Source organism: Gigantopelta aegis, chromosome 4, assembly GCF_016097555.1.
Source record: "Gigantopelta aegis isolate Gae_Host chromosome 4, Gae_host_genome, whole genome shotgun sequence".
Taxonomy (NCBI): domain Eukaryota; kingdom Metazoa; phylum Mollusca; class Gastropoda; order Neomphalida; family Peltospiridae; genus Gigantopelta; species Gigantopelta aegis.
In genome coordinates this window covers 90,840,035-90,854,836 of record NC_054702.1, presented here as the reverse complement: position 1 = coordinate 90,854,836, position 14,802 = coordinate 90,840,035, and the positions used below count along the sequence as shown (strand labels likewise).

Sequence of the window (14,802 nt, the reverse complement as noted above, 5' to 3'; positions counted from 1 at the left end):
GCCTGCAGTGCATGACTTCAGTGCAGCATGGTCCCTGTGTTAATATATTAGGTAGCAGGAACAACTTGCAGGCGTCTTTGATGTAATGGATGATAAACATTCAACAAATGATGTGTTGCATCTGACAGGATTCTTGCTTTGAAAACACTATGGATAATTATTATTTCATAATCTCTTGTCAGATTTGCAAGTTACGTGTCAGAAGTTTTAGTTAGATGCCAAGCATGGCTGTTTGATTTTGTCAGGATCGTGTCTTGAAATGTTGATCTTAAAATCATGACTTACACAAGGTAATTACATACATAAGATTGACATCAGCAATTTATGGTTACAAGGCTTTGATATGCCAACAGCATGATGTATAACAGGAGCTCTTGGCAACTGCACGTATACATTAAATATATAGATTATGTATTTTATTTAATGGTGTGTTAGATGACATCCAAGCTTTACAGAGTTACTGTGGGAACTACAGAATAACAACAGCAAATATAGATTATTAGGCAAGATTATTCAGCAAACTTGAGGAAGATTTAATGTCCTTTTAGAATAAGTTGTTTTTTTTAAACTGGGAACAAACTCTGCCTTACACTGGTTCCACTGTCTTAAGATACAAGCCACAAAATAGCTTTTTATTTGATGCTAATACAGCTGTGTCATAAGAAAAAACAAATGAATGATTAAATGACAGCTCTGCGCATTTTTAATCACTAGCTATTATGTGGCTATAGTAGCTACATTAAGAGAAACAAATAAGGGAACATTTGGTGTTGTAGACTAAATTTCTGGCACATTTAGAATTGTAATATTTGCATAAAGCACATTGTGGGATTGAAAATAAGTCAATCAAGACTGAAAGCTAGTAACACGGTTATCTTTCTGACATTATGGTTTTGGATACAGTCATACTTTTCTGTTAGTGTAGATCTGATCAATTATTTCTTTCCATTAGTATAGAAAAGACAAACCTGCCATCAACTAGGCTACTCTTATTAGCCGCAGGGGTTGTTTTCTTTTGTACTCATCCAAAGATAAAGATAGGCCAGCTCATACCACAGTCTGATGTACCAATCATAGTGTATTGGTTGGAAGGGCAAACAACCTAATGGGTTCACTATAGGGGGTGGATCCTGTGATCTCTCAATCCTCAGCCAGATGCTTTAATAACACTGCACTCCAGCTCTTCTTACTGGTGTCTAAAATCACATGTTGGCAGAAATGGGACAGAATTAATCTGCTTGTTTTTCAGTAGCACACAGAGACTTACGTCCATCGACTTAAATCTGTTTTCAGCAACAACTGATTAAAGCTAATGAAGCATGAGTTAACAGATTCCTCCAATCCCTTCCCTGGATTTGTGTTGGCTCTGGTGTCGGCATGCTATTGAAATGCTTTCTGTTTTAATCCCATTTTCCTTTTCTTTACACTTTCCATTTATTTTTTCACTTCAGCATGAGTGTCTTTCAAACTGATTAATGTTGGTAGCAACACCAGTAGATCATTCCTCAGATGTGTGGTCTTGGAGAAGCTGTCAGGAGCAGAACATTGTCCTGAATACATACAGTTCAACCATCAGTATAGCTGTGATGAAGCTTGGTCTTATATTGTTAGACAGGCATGCAGCTATTTGGTTGCTGCTTTCATATGGGTTATTGTAGACCACTGTTGAGAGCCTTAGATTTGGTGGGTCGATCATGGGATCATAGAATCAATTGTCCTCAATTATCTCTGGTTTTATCCATTCCAACTAATGCCATATGACTGGTATGCATTGTCCTGTCTATGGGCAAAGAAAGAAAGAAAGACATGTTTTATTTACCGACACACTCAACACATTTTATTTACGGTTATATGGCATCAGACATATGGTTAAGGATCACATAGATATTGAGAGAGGAAATTAGCTGTCGCCACTTCATAGGCTACTCTTTCCAATTAACAGCAAGGGATCTTTTATATGCACCATCCCACATACAGGGTAGTACATACCATGGCCTTTGATATACCAGTCATAGTGCACTGGCTGGAACGAGAAATAGCCCAATGGGCCCACACCGACCGCGCATCAAGCAAATGCTGTACCACTGGGCTACATCCTGCCCTGTTGTCTATGGGCAAGTGCATTTTAGTAGGAGTAGCCTATGTGATAGCAGGAGGTTTTCTCTTTTTCTGTCATTTGACCAAATGTTTAAATAACCATGTGTTAGATACCACACAGCCACAGTCTAAAAGGTGCTGAAGTGTTGTTAAACATAACCATATGTTAGATACCACACAGCCGTAGTCTAAAAGCATGATTTTCTCTAGATGAACTGTCACAATTGCTAGTCAGTTAAATGAAACAATGTGCTAGGGTGTTAAACATGCATCAACTTTATTTCCATTTTGGTCTAAATATTCTTCACTACACGATACGATTTGTAGACATGGGCATTTTGATTTAAATTATGTATTTACTGAAAGTAGTGCAAATATATTTGTACAAACAATGTGTTCGGGTATTATTAAACAAACATTCCTTTTTTTTTTTTTTTGCTTGAACATAAGAAAACTAAGATGTCTGACAGATTATTCATTTAATATTTCACACACATTGATTTTGTTTCATGTTAAAACTGAGTAGATTATTGTTTCTGTCTGTAAGCTGGGACCTCAGTATTGCATAATCTTAAGATGGAACATAATAAGTTATTTCTATCAGAATATATCATGAAACCATTAAAAATGGCAGGGGTATGTGGTGATAATTTTGCAAGAACTTATCATTTAATATTTACTAATTTTGCCAGTACCTGTAGTAAGGAGCATGCATGTATTTGGTGGTGGCAAGGCTCTCTTTACCAGCGTAACAAGCCTGCTGCTTTCACATAGGATACTCCTAAGAAGCCAGTGCTCCAAGACTGGTGTAACAATGGCTGTGGTATGTACTATCCTGTCTGTGGGATGGTGCATATAAAAGATCCATTGCTGCTAATCAAAAAAAGTAGCTCATGAAGTGGCGACAATGGGTTTCCTCTCTATATATACATATGTCTGACGCCATATAACCATAAATAAAATGTGTTGAATGTGTCGTTAAATAAAACATTTTCCTTCCTTCCTATCTAAGAAAATAATAGAACAGAAAGTACGTTCCAATAGACAGGATAGTATGTATCAGTCATGAGGAACTGGTTAGGACAGGGAAAAACCCAATTCCATTGATGATGATTGATCTTACAACCCTTCGCACCTTAGCCTGAGACATGTTCAGGACGACAGGCAATTGTGGTCACTCACTAGACTGGGTTTTACACCTAATGTTAGATACAGGTAATGTGATAGCAGATAATGGTACCAGTCATATTGTTTGTGAGCTACTCAGCCTTCTGAACATGCCACTGAACATCATCCCACCTCTGTTTAATGCCAGGCTTAGATCATTAGTTATGACAGAGTTGGCCAACTCGACGGTTACATTGTAATTTCCCCCAACTCCTGACTTACGATTAACAACCAATGGGTTATGTGATGAAAATCGAGTTGTAAGAGTGTTCAGACTAGCAACTGGACAGTCATAGAAGTTGTGGTAGCAGAAATTGGCCAACTTTTTGCTGGCAGTTGGTAGTCTGAGCCTAGCATAGCACAGGTAGCTGTTTGAGCCGATTTCACTGTATAACATCTCCTCTGGGAACCACATCCTACATCTTTTAATTTTCCTTTTATCTGCCCTATCTGTTTTATCTGGAACCTACACAACATACATTAGTGGATCAGTGTAAAATGGTGGTCTAGTTCTCAACATGGTGGGAAGTCTGTTGCCGGTCTACTCACAAGTAAACAGGTTGATTGAAGCTACTTCCTCCCCTTCAAGCTGTGTGCAATCTTCTTTCAAATCTTCTGATTCCTGTGTTAGATCTCTTTACACGTGATGTGAAATTCTCTAATATGTGTCTAAATCTGTCCTATCTGGCGATCTGGGTACACCCGCTTTGATAGACTGGTTCCTTTCTTCAGAACAGCGGTTGTCTATTTTGGTATGTAAATGTGGCAACTATCACACTATGGCAGTCATAAATTGACAAGCTTCCTGGCAAATCTATGTCATATTGATTTTTCACTACTTCAATCTGTTCCGTGGGCCCTGCTGGTCCAATTCTTAAATAGGTCCATGCTCCAGGGAGTTGTCATCAGAATCTAAGAACCATTTAGCTTTTTTGTGCTCATTATGGCTGATTTTATTTTTCATTATGAAAAAGGTCATATTACATGATTGTGATTGACACATTTTGTGTATAGATATAGTATAGTTATAGTATAGTTGGATTTTTACCATTTTTATTTTCAGATTTTGTCTTTTGAATATTGTTTTCACCAGTATTTAAAGTATGTTAAATTGCAACTGACAACTTTTATTAAAGGTAAAATGATTATATAGGATTATATACTTATAACACAAATTTAATGATGGGTTTTACTGTAAACTCTATCTGGATTAGCACTGGGTGAGCAGAAATTTTGCCAAATTATCATAAATTAAAACCCCCAAAAAACCTCACATAGTTAGAATTCAACAAAATATTAATCATTACATGAAATTGTTTTGCCACTTGTTTTTAAAATTCACAATTGGTGAATTTGGTGAGTGGCATAGCTGTATGCTGGTAGTTGATTTAGTTCCATTCCAAGGCATGGCTGTAACGTTTATGATGAAATAATTCATGAATGCCACCCACAATTGATGCTATTTGCTCACTGTCTTGTCTCAGACTGACTAGATCAACCCTTAATCCAAACAGAGATTTCAGCCATAATTATGTACTAGACTGGGTGTCTGCAGTATAGGGGTTTTGGAGCAGACTTAAAATATGCATACATGGATGGATGGATGAATGGATGGATGGATGGATGAATGGATGGAAGAAAAATTAAACCATGTTATAGTGATTAATATTTCTCTTAAAGGTCCACAATCATGGCACATTATTAATATACAGTATATATATAAAAAAAAATACATAAAGATTACATTATTAAACATAAAAAACAAAAATACCACCCCAGTTATTAATAAGTCGACTTTTTGTAAAACGCTTGGAAAAAACACTGATCCAATCGATTTGACCCGCATCTGACCTGTGACGTAGCATCAGGTGAATTCCACTCATTCATTAGTAGGTTAGCATGGCGACAGCATTTAATGATTCTTCGGAAAATAGCTCATTCTTATCGGACGTTAGTTTGGACATTTTGGACTTGTCGGATTTGTCTATTTATTCTAATGGTACCTTGATTGGTGAGGAAGAAGGAGAAAATCTGTTAGGTGAGCCAAATGCAGTCAGCCTATTTACAGCCCAGAGCCCAAACGTCGCCTGGAGACAAAAACAAAGCCTGAATGTTAATGCCGAGGTGTACATCGTTCCTATTTGGCACAAAGATACACCTCAACACGATATATTTATATATGTTAAAAAAATAAATGTAGGAAAAATATTTTTTAGAAAAAATCGCATTAACATTTGGTAGGCCTATCTGTTTTTGTCTTCGGGCGATGTTCGGAATTTCGTTATGTACAGCCTGAGCATGAAAAATGTGATTTTTATTCCAAAAAATATTTTTCCTACATTTATTTATTTAACATATATAAATGCATCGTGTTGAGGTGTATCTTTGTGCCAAAGATGAACAATGTACACCTCGGCAGTAACATTCGGGCTTTGTTTTTGTCTCTGGGCAATGTTTGGGCTGCAAATAGGCTGAACCGGTGGGGGGGGGGGGGGGGGGGGGGGGGGTGTACAGGCTTGGAACAGACAAGTTCTTTAACAAAAGTTTTGGTGCCATTCCCATCGACCATTTTAGATAATTGTTGTAATCGCCAGGTGTGATGTGGTCACTGCAAATTGTATTCCATCTTGACAGTCCTTTCCAATATGTACATGTTCAGTTTAAGAACCGCTTCCATGCAAACAATGTCAGTTTATCTTTCGGAAAAATATGCAAACTTTTTTTGCCTTTAACTGCAGCTTTTGTACATCCATACACCGAACAATGGTTCACCATGTTTCACATTTGAAAGATATCTTCAAAATAATATTCCACACATACAATTCAATTCAATTCAGTAAATAACATTTTCGCGTTTTAAAAATACATGTGTTCCATTTCTAGGTAAAATGTCTGAAAGGCTGCAAATCACGCTTTCATGTTATGCCGGTTAACATGTCATGGGGTCATGTGACTTAACTCTTGGAGTTCAGAGGCTTTTTGGCAAGCAATGGGGAAAAACGCGACTTTTTATTGCGAATATATATATCACAGTGACATCATAACTTCATATGTTGACTGTGTGACTATTTTAGTTTTGTGGTAGTTCGTTCATAAGCTCTTGTTAACATGATCACTTCATATGTTGACTGTGACTATTTTAGTTTTGTGGTAGTTCTTTCGTAAGCTCTTGTTAACATGATCACTTCATATGTTGACTGTGTGACTATTTTAGTTTTGTGGTAGTTCGTTCGTAAGCTCTTTTTAACATGATCACTTCAAATGTTGACTGTGTGACTATTTTAGTTTTGTGGTAGTTCATTCTTAAGCTCTTGGTGACATGATAACTTCATATGTTGACTGTGTGACTATTTTAGTTTTGTGGTAGTTCGTTCGTAAGCTCTTGGTGACATGATAACTTGATATGTTGACTGTGACTATTTTAGTTTTGTGGTAGTTCGTTCGTAAGCTCTTGGTGACATGATAACTTGATATGTTGACTGTGACTATTTTAGTTTTGTGTAATTCTAAAGCTTTCAGTGACATAACTTCGTACATTGATTGTGTGTGACTATATGTTAATTCAAAAGTTCTTGGTGACATGATATCTTCATGTGGGAGTGTGTCCTTGTGATACTGCATCTGCTGTCTCAGATCTTTGCCCTGGCTGCACCTTCCACATGTTTTAATGTCTGTAAATCATGTATGTGTCTGTTTGATGTGGGCATTAAGAGTATCATTTTCTGTCTTTATTGATGACTTAACTGATAAACAGAAACTTAAACTTTTCATGAGATCAAGTGTCATACCAATAGCTTTATTTCATGGAGCATAAACTTTTATCATTTATTTATTTATCATACACTTCCGTCATTTATGGTGTAAGCAGTGACATAAATTATTATGAAACTGTGCTGAACTGGATTGCCAAACAATTTAAATTTTGATTTCCAACATATGTACAGATTGTTGCTGTTGAGTGCAGCTGTGAAAATGATTTTTATCAAAACTGTGTAAAGTGTCTTTTATTTATTATGGCTTTGATAAGGTCTGCTATAAAGTATCAAGTGGTATCCAAGGAAAACAGTTTTGGTTTTGCTTTTCAGTTGGAGGCAACCTTTTTTTAGGGATTACAAGTATGTTTTTAATGCATGTATTTGCTGAGTCATTAGATCCATATATTATGAGGTAGAACCATAAGTTAAAAGTAGTGTAAGAATTTGGTTAATGTTCACGTTGATTTACAAGTATAATTAGTTTCAGTTTAGACTTGAGTCTTTGATTTAGACTTTCAAGTTGCAGTCTTGAGTATGTTTATAATGTTTTAAACATTTAGAACAGCTTATATGTACAATTTAATTTGTTTTTCTGTGATGTGACATTTATGCATGTTAGCTATAATCTAGGTAATGTAAAAAAGCAGATACTGAATTGATAGTGACACATAAAATTTATTAAATATGAAGACATGTTAAGTATGTTGTGTGGAAGCAATCAGAGAAATCTGTTAATAAGGAACAAAGAAAATGTTTTATTTAACGACGCACTCAACACGTTTTATTTACGGTTCTATGGCGTCAGACATATGGTTAAGAACCACACAGATATTGAGAGAGAAAACCCACTGTCGCTACTTCATGAGCTACTCTTTTCGATTAGCAGCAAGGGATCTTTTATATGCACCATCCCATAGACAGGATAGCACATTCCACAGCCTTTGATGTACCAGCTGTGGTGCACTGGCTGGAGCAAGAAATAGCACAATGGGCTCACCGACGGGGATCGATCCCAAACCGACCGTGCATCATGCAAGCGGTGTACCACTGGGCTGTGCGTTGCCCCTCCGTTAATAAAGACACAGATGGTTGTTATAATAATTGAGGGTGTTTATTTTGTTTTTGGGGGGGGGGGGGGTTGCATTAATAAATAATATAGGTTGGAGAGGTGAGAATGCAGCATTAATTATTTGAACAAAATCTTAATAGGTAATATTTTTATTCAATTATAACAAAATTATATACTCTTTTTATTTTAATTCTAGGTCAAAGTGATGCTGCGTCTTGTCCACACCTCAGGCCATGGGGAGCAGGGTACCTCCTTCCTGAATGTTGATCCACGAAAGAAGCAGGTCACGGTTTATGACCCCTCTGCTGGTGGCTACATGACAACAGCCAATCGCAGAGCTGGAACTGCAGCACCAAAAATGTTTGCCTTTGACTCTGTGTTTTCACCAGATGATTCCTTGGTAAGTGGTGTACAGTTTTTTCTTTCTGGAATGTACCCAAGCTAATTTTGCGTCATGATAAAGTATTATATTTTAGACATAGCAAATAATTTTGGCAGACGCTCAAAATTATAAACCTCTCCTTTATGATTAACTGAATTAAAATAGCCCCATAAAGGTAAATACCCTTCTGTCTCAAGCCTAACCACTGGCCTTGCCACAGATTTGGCTTGGGATGGATGCGCCTGAATTTTGAAAGGATATTGGAAAATAGTTTACAGTTTACTACTACTATTACTATAACTAGACGTAGATCTGTAGTTGAGCACTTGCCTGGAGGCAGGGGCGAGACATAGCCCAGTGGTACAGCGCTGGCTCGATGCACGGTCTGTGTGGGATCAATCTCAGTCGGTGAGCCCATTGGGCTATTTCTCATTCCAGCCAATGCACCACGACTGGTATATCAAAGGTCATGGTATATACTACCCTGTCTGTGGGATGGTACATATAAAAGTTCCCTTGCTGCTAATCGAAAGAGTAGCCCATGAAGTGGCGACAGCGGGTTTCCTCTCTCAATATCTGTGTGGTCCTTAACCATATGTCTGATGCCATATAACCGTAAACACAATGTGTTGAGTGCGTCATTAAATAAAACATTTCTTTCTTTGTTTTGCCTGGGGGCAATAGGTTGTTGAATCAACTCTCCCTACATTGGTCAACTATGTTTTTTTTATTGACACCGCTATCGCACATTGATTAATTAATCATCAGTTACTAGATGTCAAACATATGGTAATGGTGACACACAGTGTTATGGGGAAATCAACTATATTTTCCCATTAGCAGCATGGGATCTTTTTTATATGTGCTTTTCCACAGACTGGTTGGGACAGGGGGAAAAAATGCAATGTTTATATATGTTGCAGATCCCCATTCTATATACTTAGCCCCAGAGTTTGGTATAGCTCTCAGTAGTCTATAACACACCGTGCTCTACTCAAAAGCAAAGTAAAAGTCTCCATGCAATGGGATTTCTTTGACCAAGATTTTAAGTTTTTCAGTTACAGTATAGTGCTTTATGTCCAATATTATGAAAATAAAGAAGTTCTGTTGCACACAAAAAAATCGGTGAATGATGGAATTGCACCAATAAAACATTAGAATTGCATGAATTTACCACAATTCAAGCAGTTTAGAATGCATGGATTTTAGCACTCTTTTAGAATTTCTATAATTACTTATAAGCTGCTTTTAACAGATAAGTGTCTAACAGCATTGTGTAGACAATATATGTATATAGGAAAATACTGCAAAATTAATTAAACAAAATCTACTACTTACAGCTGTCCAATAAAGAACCGTTCATAAAAATGTATTTAATTAAATTCCAATCTGAAATTGAAGAATTCTATTCACATCATTTCTAGATATATTTTTTCTTTTATGAGCAGAAGTTATGTTTATCCAACCAGAAGGATTGCTTCCAGTGTCATTACAATCATTTGTAAATGTATTTCACACAGTTTTAATAATCACATTATTCAGATTATACTGTTGTATTGTAGATGTGGATACACAGTTTGTTATAAATATCATTGAATGCAATGACCCACATACATGTGAGGATTTTCTAGACATGTCATGGCTTTGTCGATCGGTTCCTTCTACAGAGATATGACATTGAAAATAATATTTTTGTAGTTTTGTCATACTGATTTTGAGTAGGATAATAGTTTGGTACATTCATACAGTTCTAAACTGATGTTAAACAACTAGACAATTTTTTGTCTGTCTTCTTGAATTAAAAAACATTACATTAAAAAACTGAAAAATGATGCATTCTATTTGTGAATAAAACTGACATCTTGGCACCAAACCAACATTAATAGAAGCAGATATTATTCTAAGTGTAGAATCAAGCTGTGAAAAAAAGCAGCTTTTATGATTATCTTGTCTTGTCTGATGTATAGACTCGTCTTTCTTTTTTAGGAACAAGTTAATTTTTCAGTCAAATGTTTTATTTGTGCAATTCCATCTTTCACAGATTTTTGTTTTCAAAGTCTGTATCAATGATGATAGAAATATCTCATAAAATGATAGCTACCTGTGTGGTGTAAGAATGTTGGTTCATTTTACTTATCTACTACACTTCCGTGTAATTTAATCATAAAACAAATAAAAATAATAAAAACATTAAGGGATATTTACACAACCAAACACCACCTCATATCTAAATGAAAATGTCTTTTAAAATCATTCATAATTTATACACTAGTCATCTAGGTCGGTAGAGTGCTTGGACTGAAGGATCGAATCCACTGGGTGGACCTGTTCTTTGATTGTTTTTACTCCATCCCAACCAGTGCCCTATGACTGGTATAACAATTACCATGGTAGGTGCTGTCTTTCCTGTGGAAAAAACCCACATACAAAATAATTTCCTGCTAATAGAAAAATATAGCAGTCCTCCTCTGACTATGTGTCTTAATGACCAAATGTTTGACATTCAATGGCCGATGTTAATAAATCAATGTGCACTAGCAGTGTTATTAAACAAAACAAACTTTAACCGTGATAGTCAAAACTGTGCAAAGCTGTGGCCCAAAGGGCTATGTAAAAGTGCTAGGTTATTAAGAAAACAGAAAAGTGAATAGGGCACATTCACTTCTCGTCATAATTCAGGTAATGTATTTAAACAGCATGTACATATCTATCCTGTTACAACCAATTTGTAATGTTACAAACCAGATTCTCTTCTACTTAAAAATTCATTATTTGCAAGCTTAAAGTATTAAACAAAGTGTTTTCATTTTCATTTTTAATTTATTTTAAATTTATGTTCATACTGAAGGTTCAAGCATGCTGTCCTGGGCACACTTCAGATATTTGAGTTTACTAGTACAGGGGATAATGATTAGCTGTTCGTGGTTAGTAAAAGAAGTCCTTGCAGTGGTCTTAAACATCCCCATTGAGCTGTTAATACTCATTCTAGGTTGGAGCTGGTACACTGGAACAAACCCTGCACCTACTAGCCTTATGACTAATGGTTCAACCACAATGCCACCTAGACCAGTAACCTAGTGTGTTGTGTTTCTCAGTATAACTACATGTACTGTATTAGATTGAGAGCTGGTACACTGGAACAAACCCTGCACCTACTAGCCTTATGACTAATGGTTCAACCACAATGCCACCTAGACCAGTAACCTAGTGTGTTGTGTTTCTCAGTATAACTACATGTACTGTATTAGATTGAGAGCTGGTACACTGGAACAAACCCTGCACCTACTAGCCTTATGACTAATGGTTCAACCACAATGCCACCTAGACCAGTAACCTAGTGTGTTGTGTTTCTCAGTATAACTACATGTACTGTATTAGATTGAGAGCTGGTACACTGGAACAAACCCTGCACCTACTAGCCTTATGACTAATGGTTCAACCACAATGCCACCTAGACCAGTAACCTAGTGTGTTGTGTTTCTCAGTATAACTACATGTACTGTATTAGATTGAGAGCTGGTACACTGGAACAAACCCTGCACCTACTAGCCTTATGACTAATGGTTCAACCACAATGCCACCTAGACCAGTAACCTAGTGTGTTGTGTTTCTCAGTATAACTACATGTACTGTATTAGATTGAGAGCTGGTACACTGGAACAAACCCTGCACCTACTAGCCTTATGACTAATGGTTCAACCACAATGCCACCTAGACCAGTAACCTAGTGTGTTGTGTTTCTCGGTATAACTACATGTACTGTATTAGATTGAGAGCTGGTACACTGGAACAAACCCTGCACCTACTAGCCTTATGACTAATGGTTCAACCACAATGCCACCTAGACCAGTAACCTAGTGTGTTGTGTTTCTCGGTATAACTACATGTACTGTATTAGATTGAGAGCTGGTACACTGGAACAAACCCTGCACCTACTAGCCTTATGACTAATGGTTCAACCACAATGCCACCTAGACCAGTAACCTAGTGTGTTGTGTTTCTCAGTATAACTACATGTACTGTATTAGATTGAGAGCTGGTACACTGGAACAAACCCTGCACCTACTAGCCTTATGACTAATGGTTCAACCACAATGCCACCTAGACCAGTAACCTAGTGTGTTGTGTTTCTCAGTATAACTACATGTACTGTATTAGATTGAGAGCTGGTACACTGGAACAAACCCTGCACCTACTAGCCTTATGACTAATGGTTCAACCACAATGCCACCTAGACCAGTAACCTAGTGTGTTGTGTTTCTCAGTATAACTACATGTACTGTATTAGATTGAGAGCTGGTACACTGGAACAAACCCTGCACCTACTAGCCTTATGACTAATGGTTCAACCACAATGCCACCTAGACCAGTAACCTAGTGTGTTGTGTTTCTCAGTATAACTACATGTACTGTATTAGATTGAGAGCTGGTACACTGGAACAAACCCTGCACCTACTAGCCTTATGACTAATGGTTCAACCACAATGCCACCTAGACCAGTAACCTAGTGTGTTGTGTTTCTCAGTATAACTACATGTACTGTATTAGATTGAGAGCTGGTACACTGGAACAAACCCTGCACCTACTAGCCTTATGACTAATGGTTCAACCACAATGCCACCTAGACCAGTAACCTAGTGTGTTGTGTTTCTCAGTATAACTACATGTACTGTATTAGATTGAGAGCTGGTACACTGGAACAAACCCTGCACCTACTAGCCTTATGACTAATGGTTCAACCACAATGCCACCTAGACCAGTAACCTAGTGTGTTGTGTTTCTCAGTATAACTACATGTACTGTATTAGATTGAGAGCTGGTACACTGGAACAAACCCTGCACCTACTAGCCTTATGACTAATGGTTCAACCACAATGCCACCTAGACCAGTAACCTAGTGTGTTGTGTTTCTCGGTATAACTACATGTACTGTATTAGATTGAGAGCTGGTACACTGGAACAAACCCTGCACCTACTAGCCTTATGACTAATGGTTCAACCACAATGCCACCTAGACCAGTAACCTAGTGTGTTGTGTTTCTCGGTATAACTACATGTACTGTATTAGATTGAGAGCTGGTACACTGGAACAAACCCTGCACCTACTAGCCTTATGACTAATGGTTCAACCACAATGCCACCTAGACCAGTAACCTAGTGTGTTGTGTTTCTCAGTATAACTACATGTACTGTATTAGATTGAGAGCTGGTACACTGGAACAAACCCTGCACCTACTAGCCTTATGACTAATGGTTCAACCACAATGCCACCTAGACCAGTAACCTAGTGTGTTGTGTTTCTCAGTATAACTACATGTACTGTATTAGATTGAGAGCTGGTACACTGGAACAAACCCTGCACCTACTAGCCTTATGACTAATGGTTCAACCACAATGCCACCTAGACCAGTAACCTAGTGTGTTGTGTTTCTCAGTATAACTACATGTACTGTATTAGATTGAGAGCTGGTACACTGGAACAAACCCTGCACCTACTAGCCTTATGACTAATGGTTCAACCACAATGCCACCTAGACCAGTAACCTAGTGTGTTGTGTTTCTCAGTATAACTACATGTACTGTATTAGATTGAGAGCTGGTACACTGGAACAAACCCTGCACCTACTAGCCTTATGACTAATGGTTCAACCACAATGCCACCTAGACCAGTAACCTAGTGTGTTGTGTTTCTCAGTATAACTACATGTACTGTATTAGATTGAGAGCTGGTACACTGGAACAAACCCTGCACCTACTAGCCTTATGACTAATGGTTCAACCACAATGCCACCTAGACCAGTAACCTAGTGTGTTGTGTTTCTCAGTATAACTACATGTACTGTATTAGATTGAGAGCTGGTACACTGGAACAAACCCTGCACCTACTAGCCTTATGACTAATGGTTCAACCACAATGCCACCTAGACCAGTAACCTAGTGTGTTGTGTTTCTCAGTATAACTACATGTACTGTATTAGATTGAGAGCTGGTACACTGGAACAAACCCTGCACCTACTAGCCTTATGACTAATGGTTCAACCACAATGCCACCTAGACCAGTAACCTAGTGTGTTGTGTTTCTCAGTATAACTACATGTACTGTATTAGATTGAGAGCTGGTACACTGGAACAAACCCTGCACCTACTAGCCTTATGACTAATGGTTCAACCACAATGCCACCTAGACCAGTAACCTAGTGTGTTGTGTTTCTCAGTATAACTACATGTACTGTATTAGATTGAGAGCTGGTACACTGGAACAAACCCTGCACCTACTAGCCTTATGACTAATGGTTCAACCACAATGCCACCTAGACCAGTAACCTAGTGTG

General features: G+C 37.6%; 1 protein-coding gene across 1 annotated transcript in view; it reads left to right on the top strand.

The window, feature by feature from the left end:
• The window catches only part of LOC121371399 (kinesin-like protein KIF26B), a 217,361-nt gene that overhangs the window by 143,744 nt on the left and 58,815 nt on the right, over nt 1–14,802 (top strand). Inside the window, exon 8 of the mRNA XM_041497266.1 lies at nt 8,285–8,488. Coding sequence (XP_041353200.1) covers nt 8,285–8,488 — 204 coding nt within the window. The remainder of the gene's footprint in view (nt 1–8,284; nt 8,489–14,802) is intronic.